Here is a 19,257-nt window from a genome sequence, read left to right as displayed (position 1 = left end):
TTGTTAAAATTCTTCAAAAATGCACCTGCCGCATTCTAGAAAACACCTGCCGCATACATGGGAACCGCCCCTGAATCAATTTCGCTAGTTTAAATCTTTGTTCCTCAATATATTTTTTTTCGCCCCCAAAATGAAAGTACATTTTTTGGGGTGTCCCAATGACTTTTTAAAGAAGACAGAATACTTTTAGGGGACACTCCCAGGGGTGCAGGATATTTTTTTTTTTTTTTTTTTTTAAGTCTGCACCCCAAAACCCCAATTCAGCACTTTTTTTCACTATGTGATACATGGAGAAAAGTTATCCCCATTTATTTTACAAAGACTTTTCGCACCAGCGAAAAGTCTGAAATTGAATATGAGGATAATTGAAACTGGCGAAAACAACGTCATCGGCGATAAATTATCACCAATAACGGACTTTTCGCCCCATTTGAATATGGCCCTTAATCTGAAAGTCTATACTCCAGGAAGGGCGTGTAGCGGGGCCTAAGGGCATACCTTGAGATTTATCATAATTAATGTTGAATCCTGAAACCGGACCATACTCTCCTAATTTATGCAGAATGGGGGACAAGGTGTTTTCTTGGGAGGAGATATAGAATAATAAATAGTCTGCGAAGGCCACAAGCTTTATCTCATGAGACCCCAGTTTAATACCCTGAAAAGTAGACCAGGATTGCATTATTCTTAAAAGGGTGTCAAGGGCAATATTAAATGGCAATGGAGAAAGAGGGCATCCCTGTCGTGTCCCTCTCGTCATTATGATAGGAGATCCACGCTCTCAGTTTATTATCAAGGATGTGGTTGGATTAAAGTACAAATATCTAAAGAAGAATTGAGAAAGTCGTGACCAAAGGCCCTCTCCAATTCTATCCTAAAATATTATGAATCCCTCTATGCAGCACTGTCAGATGCAGTTACTGTAAAATGCAGGTCTTCCACGGCTTTCTGTAGCAGACAGTGATCTACTCACAGCCCGGAATTTGGAAAGGGAGCTTCAATCCACTATTAACACGATTCCCAGCTGTAAAACCCCAGGACATGATGGACTTAGGACTTGTGAGCCTTGCTGAATCAGGCCCTAAGAAGCACGCAGTATGCCAATTTACGCGATCTGCGCATGCCCATGGCAGAGTGAATGACAGGAAGTACCATTTGGGGGTGGTGATGGGGGGGGTTGTCAGGCGAACGCAGGCGTGCCAGTGCGTTGGGACGGCGTTGCAGGGGCGTGTATAAATAAGTCACTGCAGTACCATACGCAGCCTGAGGCCTCATAGCTTATACTGAAATTAGCAATTCCTGAGTGAGGTCTGACATGCCTTAACTGTGCGTATGGGTCCGATGTTACTCGATGTTAACGAATGTTTCGCTATGTTGCCCAAGTGTACGGATGTGAGTAAGGGGAAGTGGGCGTCCTTATGTTAGGCTGAGATCACATTGCGAATGCAAACATTTACATATCACCGCTGACATTAGCAACTGCATTGCGTGCATATAAGCAGAATATCGATCCTTGCTGAATCAAGCCCATAGTGCTGAGTGCTACGAATTATTATCACCGCAGTTACTTTGCCGACAATCAGCTACTTTATTTCCATAGCCCGCGTGAGGCCATTTCAATATTAAAACTTCTGGGGGATTTTAACATGATCTCTGGCTTCTTACTCAATAATAGCAAAATTGAGTCGTTAGCTTACTTCATGGATGTTCGTGAAGGGTGTAGAGCAGAGGTGTCAAACTTGCAGCCCTCCAGCAGCAGTAGAACTACACATCCCAGCATGCACTGCCACAGTTTTGCTATTAGGGCATGCTAACACTGTGCCAGGGCAAGCTGGGATATGTAGTCACATAGCACCTGGAGGGTGCATGTTTGACACCCCTGGTTTAGACATATTTCCTGAGTAATTACTGCCTTACAATATCTAGGATTACACTTCCCTTCATATTCCTCGCAAATTTATTATGTTAACTTCCCCTCCCTAATCCGGGTAACGCTGCCAGACTTTCAGAGCCAGTCTTATTTGGGCCGCTGCCATTTAATTAAAATGGTAAGCTTTTCTCATGTATTATATGCCCTTCAAATACTGCCATTTCTATTACATAAGTGTGATATACATCTATTGAACGCAACAGTGAGCAAATTTATATGGGACACTAAGTGTCCACGTATATCTCTCTTCAAGCTGCTGTAGCAGCCTTTGTCCTTGGGAAGAGTTGTTCTACCTGTCAAATTCTTTATTTGTCCTGGGCACAGAACTGTGACCACTGGCAAGGCCAGAACCGGACTAAAACCGGAATGGAAGATACAGGCAAGTATTGCAGGCTGATCAGGACCGGAACGGAACCGGAGGTGAATAATAACTTGAACCAGACCAGAAGAGAGCAGGTGAATTGAAACTGAATATTGGATCACAATGGAATGTGTGGCAACAGATGAGTTATAGCTGAGAAGGAAAGTTGTATTTCAGGTTTCAGCAAAGAACTGCTGGTGGTGCTAGTGCGCACTTGCTGAGAAGACCAGGTTGAATTTTGTATTTGAGTAGTGTGACCTGCAAGTGATGTTGATGAGCACTTGATAGGCTGTAGCAGAGAAGCACTAATTCTGATTAGCAAGAGATAGCTGATTGCAGGCTGGAAGTAGCAATGTTTGAATTGCTCTGGGACTGCAGATAGGACTGAAGACTTGAAGAATAGGAATTGCAGGCTAAAGCTGTAAATATTCTGCAGTGTGGAAACAGACTGGAATGGATACTCTGCAGTGTGGAATCTGTACCTGAAGTAGATTCTCTGCAGTGTGGGAACTGCAGGCTGGAGCCAAAACAGCCACAGGAGCCAAAACTGGTTCTGGGAGTAACGAGCTTCTGACACAGGAACTCCTAGAAGACTAGTTGAACTGGCCATGTGCATGTGCCTGGGAATGGTTTATATAAGGCACTCTGCACCAGCATTGCATACAGGAGTCATGTGAGAAGAAAGTCTGTGAATGGCTGCAATGGTGTCAGCTAACCTCAGGCAAGATGGCGGCACCCATGCAGTGTTGGACTGCAGCAACAGGGAAATCCTGAGATGACTGGCCAGTGCACATATGTCAACCAGAAAACTGGCAATGCCTGGTGAGATAATAGGGTTTAAAAAGCTGCAGTGTGACACTTCCATGTTTCAAAGATTATACCTTAGCAGCAAACTACAGATATACTATGGATTGGATAGTGGGCAGAGACGCCTCTACCACAGCCGCTTTCTAACAAGAAGTTAACCTGATGTGTTTACCACACATGAACCTAGTTAGCCTCCCCCCTCCTCTCATGGACATTTGACTTATCCATTCCACTTGTTCAGCTTGGCGTTTACTCCATTCTTGACATTCTTGTATAGGCTTCTCGTTCTTTAGTTTTCCCCCTTATAGGTAACCCTTACTTTCAGCATGCCTGTACTACTGGGGTAATTATCTATCTACAGGGCCTGAACTACATACATAATTTTGTGGACCCCACCACTTTAGTTCCCTACACTCACTCGCAGTTACAACACTATCCAACACTACCTTTTCCGATATTCTTAAGTCTCTAGTTACAGATATGTCCCCACTCATCTTTGCTGCAGTCATGTCAAACAGCCCCTCTTGGCACGCCTGGTGCCGTGAGACTACTAGTGCCAGGCGCCTTTTTTGTGCCAAAAATTCATCTAAGTCACAATGAGATGTGACTAGCATGCACCAGGAGATTGTGCCGATTAATTTGATATGTGACACTTGTTCATCTGTGTGCGACTTATGGTCCCCACACACTAGCGACGGATTGCTGCACTGCTGCGATCCTGAGATGCCGGCTTGGTGGATCTGTGAAATCCAACATGTTGGATTTCACTGATTTGCCGATCACAGTCAAAACATGATCACGATTTGCAAATCGGTGAAATTTAACATGTATAATTTCACCTATCCTCGCGGAACATCGCCATTTCCGATCCGATCACAGGATCCGGCAATCTGTCGGCTGGTGTATGGGGGCCTAATAGTCTCTCAATCAGCATGCGAAGTGCTATGATGCAGTGGCCACAACTTTTTTGTTTCCACACCAAGTTCAATTTACAGTATCAGTCGCACACAGATATACAAGTGTCACATATCAACTTAATCAGTCTCCTGGTATTTGCCAAAATGCATTTTCGGCAAAAAAAAATTGATCGACACTAGCAGAGTTGCACGGGACTTGAAAGCTCACTCACGCAGGCATATCGCGCTGCATAACCCATTGAGGTTAGATGAGCAAGGACACATATGTACTGTATGTACGAATTAAACTTTCTAAATTGACTCCAGCTGATAGAAGCTATCTATCTGTTAGATGTTGTGCTGCGCTGCTGTTCCTCATCAACTTTAATTACCTCATATTACAGTGCCATGCAAAAGTATTCACCCCCCTTTGCATTTTTCATGTTTTGTTGCCTTACAACCTGGAATTAAAATGGATTGTTTGAAGGTGTGCATCATTTCATTCACAGACATGCCTACAACTGTGAAGTTGTGTTTTTTTTTTATATTGTGAATCAAACATTTAGGACAACATAACAGAAAACTTCAGCTTTGGATAAGTCTCTATGAGCTTGCCACATCTTGCCCCTGAGATTTTTGCCCATTCCTCAAGGCAAAACTGCTCCAGCTCCTTCATGATGGATGGTTTCCGCTTGTGTACAGCAATCTTCAAGTCTGACCACAGATTCTCAATTGGATTGAGATCTGGGCTATGACTAGGCCATTCCAACACATTTAAATGTTTCCCCTTAAACCACTCGAGTGTTGCTTTAGCAGTATGCTTCGGGTCATTGTCCTGCTGTAAGGTGAAGCTCCGTCCCAGTCTCAAATCACAGGCAGACTGAACCAGGTTTTGCTCAAGAATATCTTAGCACCATCCATCTTTCCCTCGACTTGAATCAGTTTCCCAGTCCCTGCTGCTGAAAAACATCTCCACAAGGGCTGCCATTGCCATGTTTCACTGTGGGGATGGTGTTCTTGGGGTGATGGGATGTGTTGGGTTTGCGCCAGACATAGTGTTTTCCTTGGTGGCCGAAAAGTTAAATTTTAGTCTCATCTGACCAGAGCACCTTCCTCCATACATTTGGGGAGTCACCCACATGCCTTTTGGCAAACTCAAATTGTGTCTTCTTATTTTTATCACTTTATTATTTTTTCTGGCCACTTCCATAAAGCCCAGCTCTATGGAGTGTACGGCTTATTGTGGTCACATGCACAGATACACCAGTCTCTGCTGTGGAACTCTGCAGCTCCTTCAGGCTTACCTTTGGTCTCTGTGTTGCCTCTCTGATTAATGCCCTCCTTGCCCGGTCTGTGAGTTTTGGTGGGCGGCCCTCTCTTAGCAGGTTTGTTGTGGTACCATGTTTTTTTCATTTGATGATGATCTGGGGGATCATTTGGTTATTTTTTTTTATAACCCAACTCAGAATTGTGCTTCTCAACAACTTTGTCCCTGACTTGTTTGGAGAGCTCCTTGGTCTTCATGGTGTGATGCCTCTTGCTTAGTGGTGTCGCAACCTCTGGGGCCTTTCAGAAAAGTTGTGTTTATACTGACAGATCATGTGACAGTTAGATTTCATACAGGTGGACTTCATTTCACTAATTATGTGACTTCTGAAGGTAATTGGTTGCATCAGAACTTTTGAGGGGCTCTTAGCAAAGGGGGTGATTACATATGCACATGCCAATTTTCAGAATTTTATTTATAAAGATTAATTTTTATATTTTTCATTTCACTTCACCAAATTAGACTATTTTGTGCAGATCCATCATATAAAATTCAGATAATAAATAAAAATATATATATAGATACACACACATACACATACACACACATATACAGAATTCCCGCTAGGCTGTTTCAGCGAGGCGCAGAAATCACCCTGCCCTCCAGTGCAGCGCCCCGCTGAAACAGCCTGCGGGTTCTGTCCTCCACCCGCGGGCTGCAGTGTTCCGCGGATGAGGAAAACAGCAGAGCAGCGGTCAGCGCCGGTGCATGGTTGCCGGGCGCACAAGGACCGTGTCGCTTGGGGGCTGCCCGACATGTCCGTAAGTGCGGGCACGCCCCCAAGAGCTACGAAAATGGGACGCATGATAAAGACACGTGCCCTTTTCATTGGCCGCACCCCCTTTTCGGGTGCGCGCAGAAATGCCCTTGCTCTAGGTCTGGCGCCCTGTCTGCTTCTTATACAAAAATGTACCTTAAATCATTACAACATTTGTACTTAAAACATAAGATTCGGAATGTCATTGGTACCTCATCCATGTCTGCTTGTTTTAAATGAGCACACTTGAACGCTGACCTTTTACATTACATGTGGTCATGCCCAAAAATACAAGTGCTTTGGGACCTAGTCAAAGTTTATATTAAGAGAGAACTGCAGATTTATTTTATATTAACTGATAGTTTGACATGGTGGAATTTATACTCCTCTGTCTCATGGGAATAGGCTACTCCTGGCAAGGGTGGATAGAGCAGCTAAAAAACTATTCTCTGCCAATGGATTGCCACCAATATCCCCAGCATTGTCCTCTTATTATCTTAATCACCTGTTCACAATGGACTGGACAGAAATGTCCATAGTCAAGGAGCATAGAGCAGACAGATTTTTCTCCATTTGGCTCCCATATGTTAAGGCCCTTTCTATTCAGACCATAAATTCTGTTAGGGCCACTATACAGTTGACATCTTGGTAACTTACCAATACTGCTAACAAAAAGTACGGTGGTCACTCACATCAGCTTAATGACATTGCGCAGGTGCTTGTAAAGGGCGGGGTTTACACTGCACTACAGAAAAAAAAGGGGAATTCCCTCCAGCAATATCAACAAAATACTTGAATCCTACATAATAATAGAAATTCAGAGGTACTGGTTACATACATTTGCATATATATGAATAAGCGCCGGGCCAACGTCAAGGCTCCTCTATACCGGCGTCCCTAACATTATGGGTTTCACGTCCGAGGCGCAGGGAACCCCAAAAGAATCCAGCCAAGGACCACCCCCAGGGCATCACATGAAAAAAGTGTAAAGTATAGATGTGTAAAGATAAATCTATAAGTGTTAATATAATGAGAAAGAGTTAAAATTACATATATAATACACAAACAAATAGAAAGGTGATAAAAAAATATCTATGTGAATTAAGTGGTGATGCCCTGAAAAAGACCCAGCCAGAGCAACTCCGGGGGCTCCACGCACAAACGCTCACCCCAAAATAATTGTTGCTACCTAATAGTAGCACCCATTCTGGATCATATAATTACAAATGAATGTATTGCATAATAACAGCACAAGTATAAACCGAGAGCTGACTCACCTAGGAGGTACCCCAGAAACCTCCAAATGGCACTATACGGACCAGCACATCCTCACAATGCTGGCTCCCTTCATGCCTCTCAGAACTGCAAACAAAAAGTATGGTGGTCGCTCACATCAGCTTAATGACATTGCACAGGTGCTTGTAAAGGGGGGGGGGGGTTTACACTGAACTACACAAAAAAAAGGGGAATTCCCTCCAGCACACTGCAGCAATATCAACAAAAATACTTGAATCCTACATAATAGAAATTCGGAGGTATTTGTTACATACATATGCATGTACATGTATGTAACCAATACCTCTGAATTTCTATTATTATGTAGGATTCAAGTATTTTTGTTGATATTGCTGCAGTGTGCTGGAGGGAATTCCCCTTTTTTTCTGTAACTTATCAATACTGTCTACAGGATATCACCCTTTTTGATATCAAACCATACTTCCCCTTGCACTAATTCTTTTCTGTCAGTTTGCTGCTTATCTGTATGTACAGTGCTTTCCGGATGCGTTTACTTACTTTCTAATAATTTTTTAAATTTCCTGACTCAGTGATCACGGTGAGTGACAAAATATATTGGGTCAAAGCAGAATTGGGTTTCAAGATGTGCTGTTCAAGCTCTTTTGAAGAAGCACAAAGAAATGGGCAACGTTGAGGACCGTAGAGGCAGTGGTCGGCCAAGGAAACTTACTTCCCTTCAAAGTTGTAAGATGTCCAGCAATGCCATCACAGTTATCGCGGTGAGTGACAAAATATGTGGGTCCCAGGGACCCACCACTTTAAAAAAATGGGGTCCCACCTGACCATTTCTGGGTCCAGTCATAATTTATGCTTTAGAGCTCCCCATATGCCTCTCAGACCTCCCCACATGCCACCACACATCCCCACATGCCCCTAAAATGCCCATCTGATACCCCAACAGCATCAGATATCCCCACATACCGCTTAAATGCATGTTTTAATGCCTCCATGATCTTTCAGGTAATATGACTTGTCTGTTCACAAAACCCATAGTGAATACTGTAAGTAGGCTTACCATATCATCCCTTTAAACTGGGGCACTCATGGATTACACAGGTTATGTGGCTCATTAAAACCAGGTGAAATCCAGTCACAGAACCTTTGTAATTAATTCATGAGTGTCCCGTTTTAAAGCGATAGTATGGTTAGCCTATGAATAACACTTTAGATAATAGGCATATTTATCAAAGGATAAATGCCCGGTCTTTACACATTATGCCACACAGCAATGCCCGGCCTTTACACATTATGCCACATATTAATGCCCGGCCTTTACACATTTTGCCAAGCAGTAATACCCCTTACAAATGATGCCGCACATTAATGCCCTTTAGTCCCCCTATGCATTGCCCCCAGTAATAGACCCCCCCTATGCAGTGCCCCCAGTAATAGTCCCCCCTATGCAGCGCCCCCAGTATTCCCCCCATTCAGTGCCCCAGTAATAGTCCCCCCCTATGCAGTGCCCCCAGTATTGATCCCCCCTATGCAGTGCCCCCAGTATTAATCCCCCCCCTATGCAGTGCCCCCAGTAATAGTCCCCCCTATGCAGTGCCCCCAGTATTAATCCCCCCCTATGCAGTGTCCCCAGTAATAGTCCCCCCTATGCAGTGCCCCCAGTATTAATCGCCCCCTATGCAGTGCCTCAAGTATTAATCCCCCCCTATGCAGTGCCTCCAGTATTAATCCCCCCCTATGCAGTGCCCCAGTATTAATCCCGCTCTATGCAGTGCCCCCAGTAATAGCCCCCCCTATGCACTGCCCCCAGTATTAAACCCCCCCTATGCATTGCCCCAGTATTAATACCCCCTATGCAGTGCCCCCAGTATTAATCCCCCCCTATGCAGTGCCCCTAGTATTTGACCTCCTATGCATTGCCCCCAGTAGTGGCCCACCTATTTGCCCTTTAGTGACCTGGGCCTAATGCCCAGGTCACTCACACCTATTTGTGGGGCAGATACCTTCAATTGGGCCTAATGCCTCCTATGGAGCCTGGGCCTTGTGCCTGCCTATATACCCACAGGCCTATTGCCTGAATTTATCCCATGGGCCTAGTGCCCGACAACCCTGGTGGTCTAGGGAGGGGTTAAATACCGGTGGGCCAAGGCCGTCTACTGGTATGGTGGAAGAGGCTGAGGGGGGGAGCTTCGTTAGCTCTTTTTCTTTCCACCCCCGCAGTCCTCTCCGGTCCTCAGCTTCATTCTTCTGCCGCTGGCCCGTCCTGGCCAGCGGCGCCGCCTCTTCCTTTCTTCCTCCTTGATCACGCTGTCTTCTGGCCTTTTGCGCGGCCACCGGAACTGTTGCCGCGACGCACATCTCTTCGGGAGGTCTTCACTCCTCCCCTCCGCCGCACTGTAGTTTCCCACTCAGCGGTGCCTATTAAAAGACGCCGTGAGTGGGTAGAGCTATGACGCGGCGAGTCGCTATTGGCTCGTCGCGTCTGCCTCCTATTGGCTGCTGGCTGCCAGTGCCAAACAACCGCCGCCACCTCTTGGCTTCTGGGCAACAAGCTCCACTTAGCTTGCACCCGGAGCCAAGCTTCTCCCGCCGCCACTTTAGCACCGACGCTGGTGGAAGGGACCTGGCGATCCTTTCACCAGGTACACGCCGCGGTGGCTTACCCGGGGCTGGGAACAAACACACTGTCCCACCGCCGGGCACTGATGTGTTCCGCAGGGGACACATCTCCTCTGCCTGCACCTGCAGCTGTGCCGATGCTGGGATCAGACACTTGATCCGAGCACGGCTTTCCACAGCAGCAGTCAATGAGAGTCTGACTCTCATTGGCTGCTATAACAGACAGCATTGTATCTTTCTCTACAGGGGGACACACGCTGCGCTGCAGCCAGCTGTCAGGGATTGGCCACAGCACAGCGCGTTACCGGGGACACGGCTATTTTTGAAAAGTGAGTCCCCAGTGCTCAATCCCGTGTAAAGTACACGCTATAGCGCGTATTTGCGACTGCTACTGACTATACCATGTATAACCAATTATTGGGTGCGAGCAGAAATTCGACTAAACCAGGGCCCTGATGCTGCTTTCTGGTCTAGAGCATGCGCTAACAGCACCGTGGCTGGCACTTAAGTAGGAGAATGCCGGTTGCTGGTTACCGTGACTTAACAATCGGCTTAAAGACATGGTAAACGGCTATCTCCCGACTAAGTGCAGGGCATTGCATGCTCAATTGTATAGCTCCAGGAACTCCTTTCCCGGCGCTATTGAAAACACAATTAATTAAATTGCCCCTTTTAATTATTATTCGATAAAATTGATTCTTACTCCAGGCTCTGAGCGATACACCAACCATTTCTTTGTATGCTGTTATACTGTTTTATTTATTCATTTATAAGTCTTCTCTATTCCTGTTGTGATACTATGGAAAAATGGAGTTTGGGGTCTGGTGAATTAGGCTGCTATTCCTCACTCAGGTATCACACACCCCTTATTCACTTTATTTCTTATTAAAAATGATCAACACTGCCGCCTCCAATGTGTCACGGACCCGCTTTCAAGTCACACTTCTCTCTAACAGCTGTCCGTAACTTTTAATTCTCAGGTTTGCCACCACAGAAAGGATTTCAGGAGCAACACACTCAAAGTAGGAAATTTCCAATCTCCCTACACAATTACAATTATGGCCCAGTTATCATTACCAAAATAATAACCTGTAGTACAGATATGTAGCATGGATTAGCCGAATCCACAGGCAACATTGATCCAATAGGAATCATAGAGACCAATCTTTTAAAATTAAAGTTTATTATGAGAAAGATTCTCACAATGCTTGAAAAATATACAAAAACAATTAATACTGCTGGGCATACACTGTGTACGTGTGTGACCAATCCGAAAATATTGATCGGTTGGGCATGCCGAATCATCCAGCATGTCTGTCTGATACGATATTTTGAAGTTACTTGTCAGTCGCAACAGGCAGTGTGTGCACTGCCGCAGCCAACCAACTGACATTTCCCATGTTTCTTTACAGGGGAGGAATGGGGTAATGTCAGATACTGTGTGGCCATACACTGTGACATCTCACATTATATGTCCATATCATCTGCTGGGTGTCAGACTGCCAGATAAAATGTCTGTCGGTTTGACACACATTTTATCTATCAGGGTATGCCCGGCATTAAAATGACATACAAAGATAGTCTTAAGCACATCATTTTCTTATAAATAAAACAGAAAAAGATTAACAGTCTCACTTACATGATTCTGTTTGCCGGGAGATGCTAGATGATGGAGCAATGTCAGATAGAGTTCTACATGGCATGTTATGCCTGCCTGAGCTGTCACATAGCCCCCTTTCTGCTGGCTCACTGGTTTGTGCATATACTAATTAGGTTTTATGACCACTTGTCCATAGCATGATGTCATCCAGGTATGAAGGGGTGACACTTTCCAGGCCCATCTGATGTTGGTGAGAGGGGCAAGCCTGGAATGTATATGACCCCAAAAAGTTACCATTATCTGTTGGATCATTTGCTGGCAGCCCTAAAGGGCTATACATAAATCTGCCATCCTCCCCACTCACATGGCACCTTCTCAGACAAATAATTAACCCTGCAGCTGGACAGTACATATCACAGGTCAGTCGCAGGTTACCATGCTGGTAAGAAATACACTTAACATAGAGAATTATATTTGGCCTAATATCTCGTGATCCATAACATAATCAGGACAATACCATTATCAGGCTTTCTAGCAATGCTTTGCACATTTTTATGACTGGTGAAATAAATACACATGTACAATGAGTAGGTAATTCTGGAACCCACTGAAACATACAAGTGACTTGGAATGCTCTGGAAAAAATACATTTCAAACTTTGTCTTAAACTCCACATAGTTTGAACTAGGAATATGTATTGTGTTTCTGTTATCATTTCAATAGATTTATGATCTCCCTGTTGTACAGTGTTAACCGTTGCTGGCTTGTGGTTCCGACTTAAATTCCTGTCGTACTTGGGAAAACAAAAGCTGCCAGAGACTGATAAAAGTAGGGTCAGGGGTCAGGCTAATGTACGAGCTTGTCTGATCTATTTAAAGGAAAAATATTCCTCTGCTAGAACTTCTCTTTAATCTTCTTTTTCCAGGAATTCTCTGGCATGGGGAGTATTTTGGATTCTGCTGTGAAAAGTATTATTTTTATGCCTCTGATAACTGGCCCGCTCAGCTGTTCGTCCTCTCCTATTGCATGTGGTTATTGCGGTGTTTTTATATCGTGTTGAAAGCATTTACAGGAACACAGAACATGTGGAAGATAGCGTAAGGGTGATGAGAGGCTGCTTCTCCATGCGGGACGGCATGTGTAGCACTGAGCCAGTCACTAAACAATAATCAATGTTTAATTACACTTATACATAGAGCTATTGCCTTGTACTATAGGCACAGATTTTCCACTATACAATGTCACCCTACCTGAGGATAACATTCTGCTGGAAGATAATGTAAGCAACTTTTCCTTGAAAAATAGAAAAAATATCCATGACTGGTCAGAAGAAAGTATAGTAAATATTACTGCGGTACAGTATATCAAGTCTTTTAAATTAAAAGACTTATGAAACAGTCATTATATAAAAGATCCCCAAGAGTAGTGTTGCTACAATCATTTTTCATATGTCAGTTTACAAAGCAGAAGAATTGTTTATGCTTTCTGCAATGATTTCCAGAGCTGATATACTGAGCATTTTTTTTTCTAGTGATGGTGAGGTTTGGTATAAAAGCACCTGCAATTCGCTTTTTTGCCGTGTAATTGTCACAACTATTAATTTCAATAAACCTGTTACCTTTAGTTATCTGCTTGCAGAAACTGGCAGGAGACCAGAAAAGGAAAATTGGCACTTAATGAATACCACTAGGAACATACCTGCATTGATTTCCAGCTTTTTGCGAGTTGAAGCAAACAAATCACCAGTGTGATGCAATCTCAATGCTGGGTACACACTTGTTGATATATTGTTTGTTCCATCGACGAACAATATACAGTATATGGAGAGTGCATCGGCAGGCGTGTACACCCGATAGGTCTGTGAAAGACGTCCTTCAGACATATCAGGTTGGCCCTGCAGCACAGCCAATGCCGATTTAGCTGACAGATAGATCAGTGCATCTGCATGTGTGTACGGATCGCCCGTACACTTGCTGCTGGTACCGCAGACACTGAAATGTCAACTGGGCAGGCATTTAAATAACTGCCCAGTTGTGATGGCAGCCCAGACTAGGGATGGCCATCCACCATCGCTGATTACCAACCATCAATGCTTAATCACCGATGTCCAATGGTTTTGCCATCAATGGCGGAGATCCAATGGTTCGCCGCCATCAATGGCACAGAGTCCCACAATGTTTTTTTCACACCCTAGCGCCGGTACATAAAGCATATCTCCACCCCCAGTGCAACCCGTGAAAGCCCACCCCCAAATCTGATTGGCCCAGTGACTAATAGAGCAGTGCTAACAATTGGTTGGCAAAACCATTGATAGTTTCCTGAAGATGGTTACACACCATCAAGGTAATGGTACCATCGATGGTTAACCCACCTATGGCCATCCCTAGCCCAGACACATCGAGCGGCCGATAGGCAAGTGTGTATAGTTACCAATTGAACACATGGATGGCAGATCAGTCTGCTGATTGAGCCGTCATCCTAGTGTGAACCCAGCATAGTTCTTAAGGTAATGCAAATATACTAGTTACTGTACAACCTTTGCTTCCAGTGATTACCGAAAGTTTATTTACTCAGGAAATAGATTAACAAACTGTGTATGAATCTGAGTTCATCCCCTAAAGTCACTAACAATTAGCAATTTAGAAAACAGCCAAACAATATCATCATAAAATATCTGTCAGTATGTAGTCAACAAAAACTTTTATTACATGACATAAACATACAAGCTTATTACAGAAGGCACATAACCTAATATACTAAAACATATACACTTATGTGATGTGAAAGAGAGTTATCTAAATCACTGCATACTAATGTCCTCTGCCCTTTCATGCTTATATAGGCCATCTGCAAAGCAATAAATGATATACTGACCGGTCTACATGTCATAGGCGTATTTACAATGCAGTGCGGTGCACACGGGCCCCTGGGTCCAGGGGGGCCCACACCGCACACCCAGAGTTATACTTTCCTTGTGCCGGCAAGCGGGTCCCTCCACCTCTTCCTCGGCACCATCTTCCCAGTATCTTCGGCAAGATGATGCTGCACAGTGACAGCAAACACTCTGGCATTGTGACAGAGCATTTGCTCTCTAGTGTGCCATGCACCATCTTCACGAATACCACTAGGAAGATGGTGCCAAGGAGGAGGAGGGACCCACTTGCCGGCACAAGGTAAGTATATGCTGGGCTGAGTAGTGGACATTAATATGCTCCTGCTACATGTAGTTTTTTTTTCTTTTTTTCAAAAGCATCAACTTGCATTTTAAAGTTTAAAATGTCAGGTCATATACACAATGGAGATGGCAATTTGGTACATGTAGTTATTTTGCAACGTACCAATTCACTAGAACAAAAGACCTTGCGGAGGCTCTTGTGCATTGCCATGACTATGCGTCCACAAAATTGCTGCAACCACTATTTTTTTATCGACAGGTGCTCTTTGAATACACAAGTTATCTATAGCTTTTCGGCTGTCCCATACTTTCCTTTGACTGTATTCGGCTGGCGAGCATATCAGTATAAGTCAAATACAGACCAGTTAATTTATGTATTTGGACAGCCATTTTCTATTCTAATGGAACAATAAACCTTAAAATCAAGCTGTGTGTATAACAAGGTTTTTTAATCAGGTTTTAAAAGGATTTTTATTGGAAAATACAAATAAAAGATCCACTTTAACTTGTAACAAGGAAGAAAATAACCATGGTGTCTTACATTGTGTAGAAGCGTCAGGGGGTCCCCACCAGACCGGTGTGCGGGACTCAGGGACTGTGATGCCAGTTTCTGGCTATAGGAGTATCTGGGCCTAGAAAACAAGTTGAATATATTAGACATAAGGTACTGTTTTCAGAAATATTGTATTACCTCAGTAAGCAGTAATTACAGAACATACAGGAAAACCAATTTCCCATTTTTGTTTTTTGTTTCTTCGCACCTCTCCACAGAATCCATTCCATAAGTTCACTACTCTTTAGCAAAGGACAGTCATTTTTCAGTGTATTTCCTGAAGAATATATGGCTTATGATTTATGTAAGGCCGGTAGGGAAGAAGCAAAATGCTGATACAAGGCCAGTATCTCTTACATAAACAAGACATGAGGCATATTCTTGGCCCAGCCACAAGCTGAGTGGTGGGAGCGAGCTCCCCGCACATCATGGGACTATTCTTTACACGGGACTGTACATCTATGTTTGTACAAGAGCGCAGGGCCAAATTGATAATAAAGCTTTTATGATTATCTTACGCAAAAGAGCCGGTTTTCTTCAAACATTCGCTGTACTATAATTTACTGCGGCTGGGACTAGCCAGACAAGACTTAAAGGAAAAAGAAGTTATTCATCCAGCCTGCATGTCCTTGAATAAAGACCTTTGTTGGTGACTGCACTGTTATTAGAGTGACAGGGGGTCCATGTTGTGTTTATTATATTAGTTATGCTGGGCATACACTATACAATTATAAAGGAGTTCTGCCCGATATAAGCGGATCGCCCCAATAATTGTACTGTGAGTGGGCGACCGATGTTAAAACCTCGATCGGACGGTCATGCCGAATCGTCCAGCATGTCTGGCCGATGCAATATTTTGTAGTTAAAAGTCAGCCGTATTGGGCAGTGTATGCAGCCACTACCCAAGCGACTAACATTTCCCTGCTGTGTGTGGGTCTGTTTAAACTCCCCTTCCTCTTCCAGTGAGCAGTTTGGAGCCGCCGACTTCCTGTACAGCGGCTGAGCGGCTCCACTCGCATGGCAGTGGCAGGTTAGATTCAGGCAGGCAAATGAGTTACCAGAATACAGCGCTATTCTGTACATAAGAGCAGCGCTTGTAATAGATTAGATAGAGTAGGGCTGTAGCTGGCATTTATTATTTCATCAGTTTTGTCAGGCACATTTATTTTGTTCATAATGTAATAAAACACTTAACATTCATTTGTGAAAGCATTAAATTATGCACATTATTAATTAGGGAATTAATTAGTTACAAAATTAACAAATAATATGCTCTATTAACTGATTTCTTAACTAATAATGTGCATAATTTATCAATAATCACAATGCGATCTGGGTGTAATATTTGTGCTCAAAATCGCATTGCTGTATGTGACATCACCCAAAAGTATCAAATAGCACCCGTAGAAACAGGGGCACCAAAAGGAGCCCGTCTCTGCGATGTGCTTCGTGAATTCACCGCATCAGTTCCTCCTCACTCCTCTGTTGTGAATGCTTCACATTCCAATGTTTGGTAATTCTGACTACATTTGCAGCCCCCATGGAAACAGGTCGGGTACTGGCTGCCAGTGCTCGGGATGCGGGCGGTCAGAATCCCAACGCCTGCATCCCGATAGGGGTGAAATACCAACACCAACCGGTAAGTACCCAAACCCAACCACTTAACCTAACCCTCCCTCCCCGCACATTAAACCTAACATCCCCCACTAGTGCCCAAACCTAACCCTCCCCCTCTAGTGTCTAACACTCCTCCCTCCCCCCCACTGCCCAGCCTTCCCCCTAGCCCCACTACTTACCGTCGGGATGCCGGGTCCGGGATTCTGACAGGTGTCGTGTTTCCGGTGCCGGGATTCTAAGAGACGGTATCCCAACTGTCGGGATATTGACCGTACCCCATAGAAACCTATAGACGCTACAGAGCCTTCTTCTTACATTTGGGTTATACTTAAGTTTTCTGGGGATACCCAGAAATTCTATTTTCTGGGAAAAGGCTGCAAATATTTAATGTTAAATAGGCCCTTGTTAACCATTCACATAAATAAGGGCCTGATTCAGAGATGGACGCAAAAACATAGTAGCTGCGTCTTTAGACTCCTACATGCCTGTGTGATCCTCTGCTGCGTACAAAGACGCGGCATCAGATGACTTGCATGACCATTGGTCATCTTAGTAAACAACAGGTTTCTCAGGCTGTGCAAGGTTCCAGGGCCAGTAAATCTGCTTCGGAAGATGCAGACCCTGGCCTCGGTACCCACAAAACACGGGGACAACATGCCTCCCTTTTTGGGAATGCAACCCAGCATTGCACTCTCCCCACCTCCAAACGCCCGCAGCCAGTCAATTAGATTGCGGCGTAGAGAGCAATACATGCGAAGAATGGCTATTATGCTTGCGCAGACCTCCCTCTATCATAGTTGTATGTAAACCAGCAGGTATTGTATACAACTATGATTCTGGTCCTAAGCACATTTTAAGGTGATTCGGACGTGCACGGATTTAGCATCGCTGCTGCTTCTTTGGACGCAGCAGTGATGATAGCATATTGTAATGCGGCAGGAAGCGTCTGGAAGAAATAGACGCCTCCTGCATGCAGGAAGCAGCATTGGTTCACCTGCAACACCATCGGCCAGCTGAGTATTGCAGGAGATTGGAGAACGTAGATTGGCTGCCACAGCCTCGGTCGCTGAGGCCAGGAAATCGCTGTCAGAAGACTAAGACCCTGGCTTCTGCACTCCCACAAAACTGTGGCGACACGCCTCCATTTTAGAAAATGGAGGCCATCGCAGCTCCCTACACACCCCAAACGGCTGCAGACTGTCAATAGACTGACGTCTGCAGCCATACTAAGTCCGACAACGCAGGACCCGTACTGCACTATGCAAATTCTTTTGTTCCTCCCCTGTGAGGTAACAATAATATGACAGAGCCTGGCAGATTTTATGGAAAAATAAATCTGTGGGTTGTGATGAAATATCGGTCAGTGTATGGCCAAGATATCTGATGCTTTTAGCATGTCAGAAAATTGGTCTGACAGTGTAAGCCCAGCATTAGAAATAAAAAAAAATCTGAATATACTGTAGCTGTAATGGTTATTTTTGCAATAATGTATTCTACTTCAACTTTTCTGTTACAACCTGTTTTGGAAATCAGCTCAATTCATCCGCATTTGCGGCCACATTGCTTGCTTGGAAATAAATACAGTCTGTATTCTGAAATAGCCTCCACCACTATCAGTGTTGACTTGCACTAGCTCTATCCCTGATTAATGAGATCCACCAGAAATCAGATGGATTTCTGAATACGCACAATCATGAATAGCACGCAATTACCAGGGTGGTTCAATAGATTAGGTAAGAAGACCTCTCATTGCACAAATGTATCCAACTCATACAAATGCGTATAATCAATAGTATGACCTTGGCACAGACTATTTTTCCACATAGTGCCTATACTTGTCTAAGCATTAGAAGAAATCAGTGTCAAGCTTGCTGAACTTCACCATCTGTTGCGAGTCGCCTTCCACCCAGGTGCTTCTTCAATGGTCCAAAAAGATGAAAATCACGCGGTGCCAGGTCAGGACAGTAGGGAGGATGGCCCAGTACCTCCCAACGGTAGCGGCCTAACCACTCACGCGTGCGCTGTCTTGAGTGTGGCCTGGCGTCATCGTGCAGCAATACGACAACTGTTTGCAGCAAACCAGGTCGTTTCCAAAGATTCAGGCCCCTAATGAGCATGTCACTATCAAAGCACTGGCAGTGAATACAAGATCATGGTATATGGTAAGAGTAGGTGTTGCAGAAATCACCATTTCAGTGAATTTGTCTGTCTCCCGCTCCTAATGCTAGCAACATATACGCAAATGATTGTCAGGAGACTGATTCAGCAAAATTCCTGTACTGTAAAACTAAAGACAGCTCAAGACCACTTTACAATTAGTAATAGAAAAGATTACTCATATGCCTGAGAAAGATATAAAGATAG

General features: G+C 44.2%; 1 protein-coding gene across 3 annotated transcripts in view; it reads right to left on the bottom strand.

Moving 5' to 3' along the window:
• Window positions 1-19,257, bottom strand: part of CEP112 (centrosomal protein 112) — a 561,355-nt gene that overhangs the window by 467,112 nt on the left and 74,986 nt on the right. For all 3 annotated transcript variants that reach the window (XM_088467969.1, XM_088467982.1, XM_088467976.1), the window contains exon 5: window positions 15,265-15,355. In XM_088467969.1, the coding sequence (XP_088324095.1) occupies window positions 15,265-15,355 (91 nt within the window). The remainder of the gene's footprint in view (window positions 1-15,264; window positions 15,356-19,257) is intronic.

This window comes from Taudactylus pleione, unplaced genomic scaffold (genome assembly GCF_031769625.1).
Source record: "Taudactylus pleione unplaced genomic scaffold, aTauple2 ptg000012l, whole genome shotgun sequence".
Lineage (NCBI taxonomy): Eukaryota > Metazoa > Chordata > Amphibia > Anura > Myobatrachidae > Taudactylus > Taudactylus pleione.
The sequence above is the reverse complement of the archived record's forward strand: the minus strand, read 5'-3'. Positions and strand labels throughout refer to the sequence as shown.